This window comes from Lampris incognitus, chromosome 14, assembly GCF_029633865.1.
Source record: "Lampris incognitus isolate fLamInc1 chromosome 14, fLamInc1.hap2, whole genome shotgun sequence".
NCBI classification, from domain to species: Eukaryota; Metazoa; Chordata; class Actinopteri; order Lampriformes; family Lampridae; genus Lampris; species Lampris incognitus.
This window is the reverse complement of record NC_079224.1, coordinates 24,326,389-24,345,024: the sequence shown is the minus strand read 5'-3', so window position 1 is coordinate 24,345,024 and position 18,636 is coordinate 24,326,389. Positions and strand designations below refer to the sequence as shown.

General features: G+C 44.2%; 2 protein-coding genes across 2 annotated transcripts; one reads left to right on the top strand and one right to left on the bottom strand.

The window, feature by feature from the left end:
- Window positions 1–244: 244 nt before the first annotated feature.
- rpl5a (ribosomal protein L5a) lies at window positions 245–6,242 on the bottom strand. The gene is made up of 8 exons (XM_056292935.1): window positions 6,158–6,242; window positions 5,698–5,767; window positions 5,427–5,542; window positions 5,192–5,326; window positions 4,345–4,547; window positions 1,441–1,618; window positions 1,012–1,100; window positions 245–413 (listed from the first exon to the last, which is right to left on the bottom strand). The coding sequence occupies exons 1-8, from the start codon at window positions 6,158–6,160 to the stop codon at window positions 311–313; spliced, it is 897 nt and encodes a 298-aa protein (XP_056148910.1). The 5' UTR covers window positions 6,161–6,242; the 3' UTR covers window positions 245–310.
- Window positions 6,243–15,338: 9,096 nt separating this feature from the next.
- gfi1aa (growth factor independent 1A transcription repressor a) lies at window positions 15,339–18,614 on the top strand. The gene is made up of 6 exons (XM_056293027.1): window positions 15,339–15,503; window positions 15,725–15,919; window positions 16,133–16,542; window positions 16,672–16,809; window positions 16,933–17,098; window positions 17,214–18,614. The coding sequence occupies exons 1-6, from the start codon at window positions 15,389–15,391 to the stop codon at window positions 17,390–17,392; spliced, it is 1,203 nt and encodes a 400-aa protein (XP_056149002.1). The 5' UTR covers window positions 15,339–15,388; the 3' UTR covers window positions 17,393–18,614.
- Window positions 18,615–18,636: the final 22 nt, after the last annotated feature.

The following is an 18,636-nucleotide window of genomic DNA, read 5'->3' as shown; positions in this document are numbered from 1 at the left end:
CTGTATGCTAGAGTTTATTCATTGGTCTTTCAAAGGCAAGCGATTCAGTTAATCATTTCATATCTTTGCCCAATCTTAAACAAGTGGGTAGAAAAATGAAGAGTTTGCTTTTGTCTGTCTAAGAAATTGGACTAAAAGGACCAGCTTTCTCCACCTTCACAGAGCCACAAAAAAAAAAAAACAAAACAACTACAAGCCATTTAACAACCCCAATTTAAAAAAAGAAGAGACAAAAAGGTTTGCGTTTGTAATAAATTTATTTGGATGACGTGGTGTTGTGCATCTTTGAGGGAGGGGGATGGCTGTGTCTCTAACCATCCCCTGCCTCTTGTTCTTGCGCTCGTAGAAAACTGGCCTTTTTCTGGGCAACGCGGTCCTTTCTCTGTGCCAGAGATAACTTGGCGCGGTTCCACCTGCCCAAAAACCGAACAAAGCGTGCATTAACATTCAGCGCACCACAAGAGGGACATGATCCATTCACCTAGCATTGATGTTCCCAACACAGCCATTCATTGATTTGACATAAGGGTAGATGAAGTTCTTTCCCTACCAGTCCACATTAGCTGATCTTTAATAAGTTAATATCAACCATGTCCCCATGAGGAAACTGTACGAAGGTTTGAACAACCTAATTGTATCATACGTATATAACATTGTCATCTTGAGCTGTGGTGCGCCTCAAAAGGTATCTTTCAGTGTTTCCCACAGGTCTGTAGTATACTTGTAGTGGTTGTCTATGCACCAGAGAGATTGCATCGGTACATTTCCTTCCCTCGTGCGAAGCAGAGCGATCGGGGAAGATAGTACTCAAATGGATTGTGAATAGTTTTCTCAGAGGCAACAAGAAAACGCAAAAAAAAAAAAAAAAAAAAATAGAACTCCAAATATGGCCAGGTAAAACTGTGGGGGGGCCCCAGTTTGTTTCAGTTTGGTCTGACATTCACTCACTCGTTTTCAACATATATGAATGAATAAAAGAGCGATAAGAACATGGAAGTTATTAAAACCCACCTCTTCTTTTTGACTTCTTTTTTGGGTTTCTTTTCATGTATGGGATTTGCTCTGATGGCAGCATGCGCCTTTTTGTACATCTCCTCTACCTGAATTGGACAAAGATGACTGGTCAGTAATGAGATACCTGAGAGTTGTCAGACATTCCCGTCAAAATGTATTGCTTCTCTCAGCCCCGTCTTGAAAGGACAGTAAACATCAGCCAGTGCAAATGAAGGACCAACTACATTTTGCTCAGCATGTTTCGTAATCATCATTAAGAAGCAGACCTCAACCCCAAAAAGTGGATTAAGTGTATACACTCCACATTTCTTTGAAACAGATTGATGAGTAAATAATTTAGAATATAAAGAACAAATGATATGTGATTTACCCTATGCAAAAATAAAATTAGCAGTTGTCTATTTTCATGAATGGGTCTGATCTTACCGTGTCTGGCGTTACACCATTCTTGATGAAGCGGGAGAATTGTCTCTTGTAGGCCTCCTCATCGTCCTCCATCAGGTAAGACATGTAGTCTGAGACATTCATGCCCATAATGTGCTTTCGATGCAACTCCGCGTTGAACTCCTTACTCTCTGGATCATAACCAGGGAAGCGCTTCAAACTGGACAAAAGAGCAGAGATGGTTTAGGGTCTGACAACTGCATTCAAGTCACAATGAGAACAGCGAGTGCCAATATGCCAGATGTGGAATTTCGGAAACATTCCCGGTCTCCATCTCTCTCCCTTTCATTAGCTCCTACACCATTTCAAGCCCTTTATCCCTTACAAAGTTGTTCTATAGTCACAAATACAGGAGAGCATCAAAGTTTTGACCATTGTGGTAATGGCTACCTGAAAGTTTGGTGAACTGGAAATTAAAGCTTGTTCTGTTGTCACATTTACTGTAAAAAACTTAAAAGTTATTTGGCATCTGGGCAGGGTTGGGTGAACGGATGACACAGTCAAGCAGGTCACACGCCAGTAATGTGGTGTGAGAGCAATAGGGGCTATTATGTGTATTTTGTGGTGTGGTGTCCTGATGTTGTAGTTGGCAGTCACAGATAATGATGTATGGGAAACATGGGGTACTGAATGTGACGCCAACTATATATCAAGACTGGCTTTAAGCACACAGGAAAAGCACTTAAAAAGTATACTTTGGTTTGCTTTGCTTCCCTCAGCCCCGTCTTGAAAGGACAGTAAACATCAGCCGTTGCAAATGAAGGACCAACAACATTTTGCTCAGCAAGTTTGGTAACATCATAAAGAAGCAAAGATCCAACAAAAAAAATTAACAGACTTAAGAAACTGGTTAAAGATTAAGCAATAGCAATACAAAGATAAATAAATGTACTTTTCAGCAGTGTTCCGATTTCTGAGATAATGTGACATTTCATTAGGTAGTTTGATAGACAAAGCGCCAAGCATGCACATTGCACAACTTCAAAGCGTTATTTTGCTCAAAAGCTGAAGTGCAGTCAATTGTGAGAAAGAAAATATCCTCAGTAACACTCCTATGAGCTTCCCTTTACATCCAGCACATCAGACATTTACTTTTTCCCCATAGTGCCATCTTTGCCCCTTGTTTGTCTAAAGTGAATTAGTAAGGCACAAACTGAATAAAAGCAGGGATGCAAAGTTATCAGGGGTGAGAAGTTATCAAAGATGTCAATTTTTCTTTTTTAAATATCAGCTTTAAAATGTGGATTTACAGTCGATTTCAGCATGAGAATATAGGGAAAAACTCACCCTAGAATCAATGTAATCTTACTGCTATGAAAGTAATGTAAGGGGGACATCAGTTCAGGGCACTCTGTTTGACAGTGAGCCAAAAGGGCATGTGAGCCCTCACTACCGTAGTTGATAGCTTTAACACTAAATTTGTCCTGGTGTGCAAACTTCCTAAAAAAATCTGACAATGGAAACGCGTGTGCTGCATCCTTAATGTCCATAGCTGCCTCAAGCTTCAGCCAGCTTCAGCTCCACTTGCATCTCACACCTGCCTCAATCTGCTTTACCAGCAGTCCCTCGCTCCCCCCTAATTCTCTCATTCTGAAATGGATCCAGATAATGAACATTCAATTCACATACCGCAGTTAAAGTAAATTGTTACAACCGTTTCCACCCATCTTGCATTTATTCACAATTTTGCCATTATGACATTGCTATATAAACTGAATGTTGTGTGTGTGTGTGGTGGGAGGTAGCTAGTAAAAATTACTGTGGATTTTGCTCTTTGCAGCTATTGCAACTGCTGTTTAGTCAATTAAAAGACAGGGCTTAGATATGACGTTTAGAAATTGATTTCACAACCAATACAACTAAAAGAAAAACGATCAGGGTAATTTCAATTCGGCTTCTGTCATTTTTAGTGAGTTTTGCATTTGCCCCCTTCTCAGGCAACATAATTAGGCTACTGTAACAAGCATTCCTTTTAAATATATCCTAAGTAACATGGGTCCATTTTAGCTAAATGTCTACACCGTTGTCTCATGAATTAAGTGTCATGTTCCAAAACAAGGCCAAAAGCAAAATGTTTAATTATGTCATGGTTATGACAGCATTAGCCTCTCTAATATTATCTTAGCATAAAGAAAATGGAATCGTCAGGGGCTAACGTTAGCGTTAAGTTGGCACTTTGGCTGAGGAGCTCAAACTATGTCGTAATCGCCAGCAAAATGGTAACCGTAACATTAAACGAGTAGTCCCTGAGCCTGAACGGCAGTAACGTTTTACAAGTGGAATTTGGAGTAACAAGTACACTAGTTAACGTTAGACTCCAAGCAAATAATGTTAACACCTAACGCTACATCCCAATTGTGATGGCTAGTGTTTGTTAAAACAACGCAACCTTATCAGCTTAACAAACAGTCCCAAGTCTGATGTTATCATCATGTAAGCCAATTAAGGTTATCAAAACTGTATGAGATCTTACTTTAAGGCATGCAAACAGTCAAAAATTGACCCCCCCCCCCGCATTGCACGTACCAAGCCAGGATTTTTTTTTTTGACAACTCAGAAGGCATGATTCTTATTTCATTCTCCTTGACTGTCCTCACAGATCCCCCCCCCACATTTTCAAAAACCCATCGGATCTACACAAATGACCTATTTTGATTTTCCCTGAAGGGTGACAAGTTTGCATCCCTGAAAAGAAAAAAGTTTGGATTCATGTTATTGAGTTTTCGACTTCATAAAATAGTCATAACAGGAAAATGTAAACGGAAAGCAAAGCATAGCTCACATGGGCAGCAGGACACAGCACACACTGTTGCCGATTCTCACGTTCTTTGACTATTAGATATTCAGATAAAATCTTGTATGGCTTCTACACGATTTATTACAAACCTATGAGGAATTGCGAGACCCCCGTCAACTGCCCCCTTCAGTGCTCCAAACACCTTGTTTCCTGTGGTGGTTCTGGCCAGGCCTGCATCAAGGTAACAGGTGAAGGCCCCTGGCTGCCCATCAATACTTTCTACATTGAACTCATCCCCAGTCACCTCCACCTGGCCCTCATACACCTGGTCCAGACCAAACTTATTCAGCAGCTACAAATAGAGCAGGAGAGGAGAAACAGAGGAGTGGTTTAGATAGATGGATGACCTGAGAAATACCTTAAAAATCAACATTGTGCATTATTTCCCCCCCAAAAAAAAGCAAAAACGTGGTACTCTTCCTTATTATGTGGGATTGTGATTAGTACAAAAGTGAATTATAAACTCTTTAACAGACTGAATAGATTGAAATAATAAAAAAAAAGTCTCATCAGTCTTAATGTAGGAATATATAGATTCAATTTTTTGACCAGCCACCATTTACAGATCGAATTTGGATTGTACACTTCTTTGTTCAATAGCTGTGAATGTTAATATCTAAATAGACATTTTTTCATAACTATACCAATTCAAGTATCTACCTTGAAAAAATGCATTTTCACTGAATACAACTTAACAGTATGTTTGAATTGTACATACATATTACCATTAGAAAAAAATCTGATTTTTAATTTTGTGATTGCCAAACTTTATTGTATTCTTACTGAAACATTTGCAAATGCTTAGCGTTAATATCTGCACTGCAATCACCATAATGTTGATCATCCCAGTTCATAAGGGTAATATGTACATGGTGGCTGGCATGTCAAAGGGCAGGTAAGTGCTAGAATTTGCTGTTTTCATGTGTGAACTCTCACCCTGCGTGCCAGTAGCAAGCCTGTGCAGTAGGCCGCCGCGTAGTTTGTTAGGCCTACAGCAATACCATACTTTGGCAACTCGTGGGAATAAGCAGCACACACTATGTGGTCTCCCTCAATCTTTGCATAGGCAATCTGGAACAAAGACACAGAAGATGATGAGTACAGCTTTTCCAAACCTTTCAATGTGATCACAGTGAAACTCACTCATTTACCAATTCAATCAGTCACTAACCTGGCAACATATATCCCTGTTGGAGAACCTGACAATCATCCGGTACTTGGGTGTGTTATACTTGTTCTTGTCTTGGATGACCAGGCGCTTGCGTGCAAAGTAGTCAGTTTTCCCCTCTGTCAAAAACAAAATACATTCGATTGAATGCAAATGACACTAGCTATGGTTTCAAGCACTTGGAACATTTCAGAGACAAATTGAAAAAAAGAAAGAAGAATCGTGCATCTGCAATAAAGTTCCCATCTGGAGAGGCATTTATGTGTCCATTTACCTCTCCTCCTCCTGAATTTCACCTGGTACCTCTTGAAGTAGGCTTTACTCTTCACTACTTTGACAAAACCCTGCGAAAGACAAGAGTATCTTTACATCCTCTGTGAAGAAAATAGGGCCTAATACCACCGTTATCCTACCAGAGACTAATTCACGAAACAATCACATTTCAAAAGCTCACTGTTGTTGGAACTTGAGTGACATGACGGTTTGCTGTCGTATTACTTTGTTTCTGAAAACAGTAAATCACTCTCAAGTTGCAGACATGATGGCAGGAGCAGTTTCATCCGCCATAGCGCCACGCTGGAACGTAGTCTTTCGGCCATACCGGCGAAACGAAATGCTACCAAAATCCGACATCATCTGACAATAGAACCGCTACAGACGCTTTTGTGCTACCAACATACACCGGTAAGGTAGTGTCTAAGCTGAATAAAATGCATATTTCTTGAATAACTGACCATTTTGACGGTAAATCTCCCTTTCTTCCCTGCCGATTCAGAAGTTCTCTTCACCGGAATCCTGACGCTGCAATATAGTTTGCTGTCTCCCAATGGGCCTGAGTAGCGCCCTCTACTGGGGCGGAGGAACGAGCTGCCGTGAAAACCAAGAGGGGGCAGCAATGACCAAGTGCACCAATTGTCCCGAGTCTTGCGTTGGATATTGATTTGTCCTTAGGGAAAGCAGTCCGCTTAAGTGTTATTTCATTATACTTAAATCTCTCATGGATGTTACCAGATGCTGTACGACATGTGTAGCCAGACAGAGGAGGTGTTTGGGAAGGAGCACCCGACAAATTACTGAGCCGGCCCAGACCGAAAATGTGTTTGTGCTTATTTCTTGGCTTATAACACGTCAAGTCAAATCAAGTTTATTTGTATATCCCAAAATCACAAGGTAGTCCCGAATGGCTTCACAATCGATACAATATGTGACAATAAACAACACTCTCTATCCTTGGACTCTAGACACAAATGAGGAAAAACTCCATATGAAAAACCTTATCAGGAAAAATATGGGAGAAACCTCAGGAAGAGTAACAGAGGAGGGATCCCTCTTTCAGGATGGATAGACATGCGATATAGATGTTGAATGCACAGAATACACGAAAGCAACAGAATTATAATGTAACATCATAGATTACACACAGAGCACAGTAATGTAGAATACAAACCCCAATTCCAATGAAGTTGCGACGTTGTGTAAAACGTGAATAAAAACAGAATACAATGATTTGCAAATCCTTTTCGACCTATATTCAATTGAATACACTACAAAGACAAGATATTTAATGTTCAAACTGATAAACTTTATTGTTTTTTGCAAATATTCATTCATTTTGAATTTGATGCCTGCAACACGTTCCAAAGAAGCTGGGACAGGGGCAACAAAAGACTGGGAAAGTTGAGGAATGCTGAAAAAACACCTGTTTGAAACATTCCACAGGTGAACAGGTTAATTGGAAACAGGTGAGTGTCATGATTGGGTATAAAAGGAGCATCCCCCCCCCCAAAAGGGTCAGTCGTTCACAAGCAAGGATGGGGCGCGGTTCACTACTTTGTGAACAACTGCGTGAGCAAATAATCCAACAGTTTAAGAACAACGTTTCTCAACATACAATTGCAAGGAATTTAGGGATTTCATCATCTCCAGTCCATAATATCATCAAAAGATTCAGAGCATCCGGAGAAATCTCTACACGTAAGCAGCAAGGCCGAAAACCAACATTGAATGCCCGTGACCTTCGACCCCTCAGGCGGCACTGCATTAAAAACCGACACCATTCTGTAAAGGATATTACCACGTGGGCTCAGGAACACTTGGGAAAACCATCGTCAGTTAACACAGTTCTTCGCTACATCTACAAGTGCAAATTAAAACTCTCCCATGCAAAGCGAAAGCCAGATATCAACAACACCCAGAAACGCCGCCGGCTTCTCTGAGCCAGAGCTCATCTGAGATGGACTGACACAAAGTGGAAAAGTCAGTGTGCTGTGGTCTGACGAGTCCACATTTAAAATTGTTTTTGGAAATCATGGACGTCGTGTCCTCCGGGCTAAAGAGGAAGAGGACCATCCAGATTATTATCAGCGCAAAGTCCAAAAGCCAGCATCTGTGATGGTAACTTGGGTAACTTGCACATCTGTGAAGGCACCATTAATGCTGAAAGGTACATACAGGTTTTGGAGCAACATATGCTGCCATCCAAGCAACGTCTTTTTCAGGGACATCCCTGCTTATTTCAGCAAGACAACGCCAAGCCACATTCTGCACGTGTTACACCAGCGTGGCTTCATAGTAAGAGTGCGGGTACTAGACTGGCCTGCCTGCAGTCCAGACCTGTCTCCCATTGAAAATGTGTGGCGCAATATGAAGCGCAAAATACGACAATGGAGACCCCGAACTGTTGAGCAACTGAAGTCGTACATCAAGCAAGAATGGGAAAGAATTCCACCTACAAAGCTTCAACAATTAGTGTCCTCAGTTCCCAAACGATTCTTGAGTGTTGTTAAAAGGAAAGGTGATTTAACACAGTGGTAAACATGCCCCTGTCCCAGCTTCTTTGGAACGTGTTGCAGGCATCAAATTCAAAATGAGTGAATATTTGCAAAAAAACAAAAACAAACATGGCCAGAGCAATTGCGGTTTTAGTTACCTTGCTCTAGTCCCAGGGGAAGGAACGAAGAGTGCTACTCTTCAACTTTTCCTAGCATATTTTTTCCTGTGCAGGTCAGGAGGGTTTAACCGACAGGCCTTCTCGTCAGCTGGACAAGTGCATCTAATGCAACCAGTAAACCATGTCTCAAATAGAGTCAAAGGAGAAAGAGGAGTCTCCTGGCCTCGGCTACTTTATTGAGATCCCTGGGAGAAAGTTTCCTTTTATTTTTACCACCCTCACCGGGCAGGGTAAGCAACAAGGAACAGCAGCCACAGATGCTTGCCATGCTTGAGGCCTGAGCCCAAATTGTTGGAGAGGAGTCTTTTTTCTTTATCACCGGTGTGCCCCCTCGCCATCAATATGTAACATATCACATCTGGGGAGAGTTCTCTCCTGCTACCCATCCTGTTACTGCACAGTTTAACATGGTTTATGGGCTATAGATAATATTATACCCGATGTGAAGAGAATCAGTTCAGCTGCCTCACATACTATTTTAGTCATGTTACACCACTCGGCCAGTATTATCTTCCTGTTAGTCACTTATTCTGCAACTCTTGGGTGGTTCGAGCATTGCAGGCATGCGGGCTTCCTCAACTCTGCAGTGATAAGTCATCCCTCTGTGTTACAAAATTCAGCGGTTCCAAAGAATGCTTTTGGGTTGGGCTAAAGATGTCATAATGAACAAATCTCAGATTTTTAGTTTTTCAACCCAAGGGAAGTTGACAAATGAGGTGGGTCCTCTTTTAAAATTACACACACTAGTCTGAATCAGAATCTGCAAAAACTCTCTCTTCTTCCTGAGGTGACCAGACCTCCAAAATGGTCATGGTCGGTTCCCTGAGCGAAGCGTCTTAGGATTTCATCACTGTGAACATGCCTATATAGGATAAATCAGATTATAAGTCAGTAGCATTACTCAGGCCTCGCTCAGTGTCATCATGCTGTAGTCTGACAGCCTAGCACACCAGCTACAGTCAGTAAGAGGCAACACCCCTCTCGCAACGTGGATCCTCCTTTTCCCAGAGAAGGATGCTGCTGACGGGCATCGTGAAACACTCCTCTGCTGTGATTAACATGAGCGGTAAGCGTCATTCGCATGATGCCATACAGAGCGGTCACTGTCATTCATAGAGGTCACGGGGGTCAGGAATGAGTTCAGAAGCACTGATTGTAATATCGGCATCCTCCGTCAGGCCAATATTACATGCATGGTATCTGTGTCGAAGAACTTATTTTTTTTGCACTCAGAGCAAGATGCTGGGAAAGATCTTCATGCAAAAGAAATGAACCCAATCAAAAGGCGTCAGTATGTATCATTCAGTGTTGCATCACATTACCATTTAAATGCGTTGTCCTCCAAGAAAAAACCAAAAGCAAAACGCGTGTACTTTCAGTTCAGTAAATTTAGTGAAATGCATGAAAGGCTCCCGACAAAATCCGCTTTTTGTCGAAGCAGGACAGAGAATAACCCTCCCTGGTGTTTTTGATGCTCGATAAGAACGGCAAAGTCACTCTTGATGGCAGGAAAGTCTGTGGTAACACTACACTGCAGCGTTATCAATTCTTTATTAAAACAATACTGATATGATACTGGAGTCTACCCAATAGGGTTTTACGGGGGGGGGGGTGAACAGGCTGAGCAGATGACATGTCTGCTGAGTTAATAGAATAGAATAGAATAGAATAGGAATAGAATACTCTTTATTAGTCATTTTGTACATGCATACAGATGAAATTTGTTCTCTGCATTTAACCCATCCTAGTTGTGTAGCTAGGAGCAGTGGGCAGCTGCAGCACCTGGAGACCAACTCCAGTTCTTCTGTCCATTGCCTTGCTCATGGGCACAGACAGGAGTATTAACCCTAACATGCATGTCTTTTTGATGGTGGGAGGAAACTGGAGCATCTGGAGGAAATCTACACAGACATGGGGAGAACATGCAAACTCCACACAGAAAGGACCCCGGGCGGCCTGGGGTTCGAACCCAGGACCTTCTTGCTGTGAGGCTACAGTGCTAACCACTGGGCCACCGTGCTGTGAAACCAAAAGAAGATTGAAACGAAACTCTGCAATGATAACTGTGAAAATACACAGGGAGATATACGATAAACAGAAATCAGAAACAGCACTGAATGACACTGAGACGAAGAGGGGAATGCGTTTTCATCTTCACCAAAACTGAGACGCCTTTACACCTCATGCAGAAACAGAAAGAAGTCGGCCAACAGTGTGAGATAAAAGAAAAAGAAAAGAAAATCTTGTCATGCCAGACAACAGATTTCAGCACATCATTAAAGGAAACTCCCACTTGTCATGGTGTGGAAATCCAAGCCAAACAGCTCACCATGGACTGAGGTGGAGGAACATTTCATTACAAGGTGAGGAAACGTTTTTAGCAACAGGTATTTATACACAGAAGACAAAAAGTCTGATGATGAAATCTGGACGGAGGTCGTTATGACATTTTATGCTAACGTGGAACAAGAGTAGGGCAGAGGACACGTCTCTAACATCAGGTCATTTCTGTAACAGGAAATATTGTAGGTCCGCATAGGGGGGGTAATCTATCACACACAATCTGCACCGACTTACCACTCCTATGTCCCGCAAACTCGGGGGGAAACTTAGGCTGAACTATATGGCTGCTGACCTTTAACCGTTCAAATGGCTGTCCCGGTCCCCCAGAAATGCACAAAGACACAATGACCAGGAAGCAAGTGAGCGGGTTTCTGCACGTCTGCAGAGCAATGTCTCCTGCTAGATTTGGAGTATTTGGAGAGGAGGGGAGGGGGTGTGTGTGAAATTTACAACCAGAAACAGACTAGTTGGTGAACAAGGATTGAGCTGTTGATCACTGTGATGGATGAGGGCCTCCACACCAGTGATATATGGACTGTTTATGGCATATACCCAAGGAGTTGTTCGGTGGGCCTTAGCAATGTGCTCCCGTCAGGGTTTTCGCCGTCATTCCTGGAAATCACACCATTTCACCGTGGCCTAAGCACCACTTCAGAATCAGCTTGGCGTTTGGTTCATTTTTGGGGAGCGGTACTACACTTGCGATCCTCAACCAAAAGACAAGCCGGCTCCCACCGGCCGCTTTATCCTGACTTAAATGCACGTCTTTTAAACGCAACCGAATGAAACATTACGCCCCGGCGTCCCGGAGTGAAGGGAAAAGGTTTCTTTCATTCAGAATCCAACCAGGTCAGAGATAACAGAACCTACATCAAGCCGGGAACATGATTTAAAAAAAAAATCCTTTGGACTCACTAGATAGACAAAATGAGCATGAATAAACTGACTGGTGCAAAATACTGCAACCCCACACCCCCCCTTTTTTTTTACTGACCCCGAACGAAAGATTTGAAGTGAGAATAGCTGAGAGAGAGAGAGAGAGAGAGAGAGAGAGAGAGAGAGAGAGAGAGAGAGAGAGAGAGAGAGAGAGAGAGAGAGAGAGAGAGAGAGGGGAAAAAACAAGGTGTTATAAACCTCCTGTGTGAAAGAAAGAAGAACTGCCTTGTGGTTAAGGGGTGTTCAATAAATCATTCTTCATGTTCCCACTCAGTCCCTATCTGGTGGCTGCAGTCGGGCCGGCTGAGGAGTGGGTCAGACTGGGCTGGTCGCTCCCAGGGGGCTGTGGTTGAACACGGATGCACGACTAAAATCCCACTAACAGAAAGAGAAAGAGAAAGAGAGCCGGGTGAGACACAGTGAGAGGATGTATGTGTGTGTGTGAGAGCGAGAGAGAGAGAGTGTGTGTGTGTGTGTGTGTGTGTGTGTGTGTGTGTGTGTGTGTGTGTGTGTGTGCATGTTTAGCTATCCTTGTGTGGACCAAATGTCCTCATTAGGACAGCAAATCCTGACAGCACCTACTTTGTGTGAACATTTCAGAGGTCCTCACAAGGAAAAGCGTCTATCTTAGGGTTAGGACTTGGTTTTAGGGTTACGGTTAGAATTAGGGTTAGGTTAAGGTTAGGGTTAGGCATGTAGTGTTAGGGTTAAGGGCTAGGAAATGTAGTCAATAAGGGGTCCGCACAAGGATAGTGAAACCAGACTGTGTGTGTGTGTGTGTGTGTGTGTGTGTGTGTGTGTGTGTGTGTGTGTGTGTGTGTGTGTGTGTGTGTGTGTGTGTGTGTGTGTGTCACACAGTGTGGGTGTAGTTTTGGGGCCAGAGGAACCTGTGAGAGGATAAGCTAGCAGTATGTGGTTTTTCGATGGGCTGTCACAACATGTGGAGGATGCAGACGTACTGGCCCGGCTCGCTGACCAACTGCATGGTTTTCACATGGGATCACGGTGTGGGATTAATCTCAGTGAAAACTCGTTTTTTTTTCTTCCCCAGCCTTTTTCCATTTTTGTATTCGCATGCCTTTGTCATCTGAATTCACAGCAAACAGCAAAGCGTGTGAAATGCGCTTCACTTTTGACACCCCCCCACCCACCCAAGAAAACGCAGCAGAAATCAATACATGCATTTCCATCCTGGCCAGTGTTTGCCTTATCTGTACACACTGCAGCTGAGAGTTTTATCTACACCTTCGAGTTTACCTCACATCATGGGTATCGACTCGATCCTTAACTGTAGAATTCAACAACGGGACATCAGCGTCATTTTGCAACAATCAGGGATTTGGAAAAAAAACAAAACCCAAAAAAACAACATTTAATCAAAACAGCTAAATGAAGGACGATTATAAGACTCGCTGGAACCTTTGAACACTCAGCTTTCACATGCATGTGGTGTGAAACCCATAACCTCAGTTAAAAATAAATCTCATGACAGTCACTCACACACTCACGTTCTCCCCGGCTCATTGCAGCGGCGTGGGCCTCGGAAGCGAGGGCCGCGCTGCACGGTCAGAGGCCCAGGTGTGTGTTTATTTCCATAACTGCCCCCTGCACCTCCGAGAAGATGAAGACCGGGGAAACCTCATGCGCTGTATCAAGGGGACTTGGCTTCTATTTCAATCACATACTTGATGTGAGGACTGAAGAGTGAGAATCAAGGCCGGGTGCGCGTGTGTGTGTGTGTGGGGGGGGTGTAACTATCACAGCACTGATAAAAGTGTCTCCTCAATTCTCTGGTTGATTTCCTGTTGCGAGTTACCTCGCAGGGCTTTTCTGCATTGTCACGCTTGTTCTGCTTTTCGGCGTGGCTCTCCCCCTCTGCCCCATGTCACATGGCAGGACCGAGCTTATTTTGCAGATAGCAACAACAAAATAACCCACACAGCCCGCCGAATTACTGCAGTTACTGTCATACAACGGAGAAGAATAGAGCAGGTACTGACGCATACATGTACTCATATGGAAACAGGATCATCTGAGGTCAAATGTGATGTGAGTATCAAACAGGGCTTCTGTGACCCCTCGACTTATGTCAGACAGGACCACATTGGATTTTCATGTCAGCTATAAAAAAAAGCACAGATCTCTCTCTCTCTCTCCCTTCTCTCTCTCTCTCTCGCGCGCGCTCTCTTTCGCGGTGACTGTACGTCTTGAAATGACGTCAGAAAGACACATGTCACAGACAGGACAGGGAAAGTTCGGTATGATCTCGCCACGTGACTGCACGAATCACTTATTTCGTACGTGCCTCAGATGAGTCGGTGGGTACAGAGATTATTTTAGGGGGGGGATCTGACCATCTTGTAAAGGGACATTTCACATGACAGTGTTGTGCGGCTCAATTTAAAAAAAAAAAAAAAATGTTTACTCATAGCAAATGATGGTTCTGTGTGTCATGACAGTAACAGGATGCCTGGAGGTGGGGTGGGGGACTATCTTCTTTTCTTTTTTTTCTTTTACTAGGCTTGGTAACGTGACAAAACATTCATTTTTGAAAATCCCCGCTTTATTATAGACGCTACATAAGTAGAGACAGACAGACAGACAGAGAGGGAGAGAGAGAGAGAGCGCGCACCTAAATGGCTAATGAGAATAAGTGCGCATATCGGTCTTTTACTACAACGACATTTCAGCAGGATGCGAGTTTGAAAGCCGAGGCTTGTGCTCGTGCTCAGCGAGAGCCCGGATAACTACAGTGTGAGTATGGACCATGTGTTCCGCCTTGCTGCGGCTATCTCCACCTGCAGGACCGGTTACAGGTGCATCAAACAACACCTTTTCTCACATAAGCAAAAAAAAAAAAAGGCTCGATATCGCTTTGCTTTCGCCCAACCTTGAACACCCCCTCCAAGCTTAGCAATGATTTTCATTTGGAGTTTACTGATTTCTGGGCGAAAGTGAAAACTTTTTTTTTGTTTTGTTTTGTTTCCCCCCCGGTGCGCTACACGACGGAGCCGCTCTGATGATACACGACAACACGGTTTAAATAGCCGGGGTGAGCCGACGTAGCGGAGCCCCCGCCGGCTCAGCAGGGATCCGCTTACTGGGACAGCCGGGTCGTTATTCCCACCAGCACCGTGCTGCTCCGTGGAAACTGGGAATTTGCGTTGATTGTGCAAATTCCCAATCACACTCAGATTAGACGGGTTTAGACGTATGTAGAGTTTCGAACGTGTTTTTTTTGGTAAAAAGTATTAACTTATACCTATTAAGATAGGCTTAGACGTAGGTTTCTTCCGATAGATGACTTACAAACTTTAATTTAAGTCCCATCATCGATCTTAACCGGGCGGCTCTGCGCGCGAGTCTAATCTCGGTGAATTCACCAAATTTAAGGCGAAGGCGTCCTGTTAGAAAGTGGTCTACATTTCATTTAGACACCTCTTCTATAAATGAAAGGTTAGGGTTTTTTCCGTTTTAAATAATATACCCACCGAGAGACCCTTCGGCCACGGTGGTCTTTTTTTTTTTGGCCACCTGCCCAGCGACACCTGGTAAACGATACATTTGCTTTGCGCATGCGTAATCGACTGCCAAAAATCCAGGATCTCTTATCGACCAATGGTGTTCAAAATCTTTCTAGAGATAAGGTCAGGGCAGTGTGGTGGGAGAGGATTTCATCACAGAACGCTACTGACGCAGCGCATCGAGACTCGGACTGGTCCCAAAGAGACCGACTATGCCGAGGTCCTTTCTGGTGAAGAGCAAGAGGGCCCACAGCTACCACCAGCCACGGTACCTGCACGATGACCACGCCAGACTGGACCCTGTTCTGGCCCATGTATGCGGCGCAGGTAGGATTTTTTTTGTACGTAATTATACCTCCAAAGTGTGACCTAATGTTAAAGAGTAATTACGCCTTCAGTGGGGTATTATTTGTCGTGTTTTTTTTTAATCAAATGTTTTTGTTGTGTAATAAAAACAAAAGAATTACAACTTTTCAACCCTTCCTCCCAAGACACCCACCAGTTGCGCGGTTTACGCATCTCAGACCAGGGTTTCTGTCTTCCCCTAGAGGCCAAAGCTCCGTTGGTGTTCGAGGGGAACTTGGAGGATGCCAGTGACATTCACCATAGACTGTCTCCGGAGTCCCAGCTGGTACGCACAGCTGGCCTCTCCTCCAGCTCTCCGCTGAGCTGCGAAGGCAGCGTGTGTGACCGCTCTGCAGGCTGTGACTTCTGGCGCCCTCCATCTCCTTCTTCATCTCCAGGTCTGGTAACCATTCTCTTTATCGATTCTCGATTCTCTTTTCCAAGTTTTTTTTTCTTCTTCTTCTTGGTATTTGGTAGTGTTACAGGCGTCGTATAGGCCATTCGTTGCGCGTCAACTCCGAATTTTGAAAATGTAGCTATTAAAACGTCACACATCGCAGGACTTGTATTCATAACAATACCACTGCTCACAATTGACATCTCATTTCCAGATGCAGAGACATGTCCCACCCCAGCAGCAGGGGAGGGTCGCCACCTCAACATGCCATTTCTTCCGTACGCATGGACACGATTTTCAGACCCGGAGCTCCGGCATCTGATTCAGAGAACTTACCACCACCATCACCACCACCACCTGTCGAGGCCCAAGGATCCAGACTCGCCCGTCAGCATCTACGGGGCAGAAGACGATGGCCCCGACGCCGTTTACGCGCAACAGGTCTCCGTCACTGGACGCTACACGGATTATCCTTCCACCCACCAAACCTGCAGGACGCGGGACGCGGGGTTGTACATGGATGTGAAGGGGGAGTCCTACGTCTCTAACATTAAGACCGAGAACAATGCCATCCGTCCTAAACTCGATTCCAACGGTTCCTATATGTGTGTCAAGTGCCGCAAGGTAGGCTACGTCTTGTTTTCATGGCAATGAGTGACATGCTGCCGGCGTCTTCGTGCGTTATATGCGGAAACATTTTCTCTCGTCTTTCTTTCCATCTTTTCACCCCCCCCCCCTTCCTTCCTTCATTAGGTCTTCTCGACGCCACACGGACTGGAGGTCCACGTACGACGCTCCCACAGCGGCACGCGGCCCTTCGAGTGCGACGTGTGCGGTAAAACGTTCGGACACGCCGTGAGCCTGGAGCAACACCGGGCGGTGCACTCGCAGGTACGTGTACGACGAGGTCGAGCGTTTTACACACGTAAAAAAATAAAATGGGCATCACATGTGAATAGGCACGAACACCACGGACTTACGCTCGACCCTCCCGTTTGCGCAATCCCATCACAGGAGAGGAGCTTCAGCTGTAAAATCTGCGGCAAAAGCTTCAAGCGCTCCTCCACGCTGTCCACGCACCTGCTCATCCACTCGGACACCCGGCCTTACCCGTGCCAGTACTGCGGCAAGCGGTTCCACCAGAAGTCGGACATGAAAAAACACACTTTCATACACACCGGTGCGAAGGTTCACTCGCCGCCTCTGCGGCCTACACGCACATATGTACATGTAGTTATACGTCGGCTGACTCTGCCACATTTCCAACCGGTTTGTGATTTCGTTGCTTATTGCAGGTGAGAAGCCGCACAAGTGCCAGGTGTGCGGCAAGGCCTTCAGCCAGAGCTCCAACCTGATCACACACAGTAGGAAACACACGGGCTTCAAACCCTTCGGCTGCGAGCTGTGCGCCAAAGGCTTTCAGAGGAAGGTGGACCTGAGGAGACACAAGGAAACGCAGCACGGACTGAAATGAGGAGACGTGCTTCGATTCAAACAGGACCCCCCCCCCCCGTGGCTGTAACGCATGTCATAATAGGCTGTTATTGGTGTTTGCTGTAACATATTTAGCATATAGTCCACACTGTCCAGCTAATCATTTAGGCTTTCATATTGGCTGATATAGGAATAAACGAGTTTGTCACCCCTGTAGCTCATTTCTCAAATTCGCCACAGCAAATGGGCCTGCGGTACCAACGGCACGTTTTAAACCACACCGTTATGCTAATTAGTTGCTGATAATGCACCTTATTAAAGCAGCAGTATTGCATTTTAAAATTTGACATTTTTAATTTAAAAACGACGACGGTTTACTATGCGAGGCAAATTTAAAACGAAATAACCTAAATTAAAAAAAACAAAAAAAAACCGTAGGCACAATCATTTCAGGTATAAGACTATTTCGATTTTCACGATTACACTCGTCCGTTCTGATAAACGCTCGTTCATTTCATTTACATAGGCCGAGTCGACGGAAGTTAACCGAGGCCATCAATCACGTCCCAGTTTCCATGGCAGGTCAAAATAAAACCTCCCGGATGGAAATGAACAACGTCTTCTAGCGCGAACCACCTGGCCATAACCAAACATTTCCACATCCATGTTGTGTTAACATCCAGCCTCGGCAAATGAGCTTATGGCCCCATAAAGCCTCGTGTGAAGGCAGCCGGGAGAAATAGCGTCACGTTTATTGCTCCGCGCGCTCCTGCGGCGCAGCGCGGCCACATGGCGTTTTCACGCGACGGATGAAGAAGACATGGGTGTGATTTATTTCACATGACAGAAGCTTTAAAAGTTAAACATTCAGGGGTCTTTAACGCGCCTTTGAACTGATTTAGACGTGCACAGGGAGCGGACTGTTTTATATATATCTATATAAACATATTGACCTCACCCGAACCCAGTCTAGCAGTAATAGTAGAAGATATTGACCTCACCCGAGTTAAAACCTGTACTTAGTTTGGTACCGTGCATTAGCGTAAACAAATTACAATGAGTTTGGTACATCATGTTGCCTTTTTGGGTGTATTATTTCAGAAGCAATTTTTAGCCCGAAAAAAGCAACCTAATCAAGGGAGGATGGTATTCCAAGCTATACGCTATGATTTTTCTTATATTACTTCAGAATGTGTGATATATACTCACTTTTCCCTTCCGAAAATTCATAGACAGAAGAAAATACATATAAAATACGTGAAATAAATTATGACAATAGCTGTT

Bases quoted from the DNA above. Each gene is read 5' to 3' on its own strand.
- rpl5a (XM_056292935.1), bottom strand. The intron at 5,543-5,697 runs GTAAATGGACAC...TGTTTTTGACAG, and splicing joins GAAATTCAGGAGGAGGAGAG to AGGGGAAAACTGACTACTTT. The intron at 4,548-5,191 runs GTGAGAGTTCAC...CTCTATTTGTAG, and splicing joins GCTTGCTACTGGCACGCAGG to CTGCTGAATAAGTTTGGTCT.
- gfi1aa (XM_056293027.1), top strand. From the start codon at position 15,389: ATGCCGAGGTCCTTTCTGGTGAAGAGCAAGAGGGCCCACAGCTACCAC. The intron at 16,810-16,932 runs GTACGTGTACGA...ATCCCATCACAG, and splicing joins ACCGGGCGGTGCACTCGCAG to GAGAGGAGCTTCAGCTGTAA. The intron at 17,099-17,213 runs GTGCGAAGGTTC...TGCTTATTGCAG, and splicing joins ACACACTTTCATACACACCG to GTGAGAAGCCGCACAAGTGC.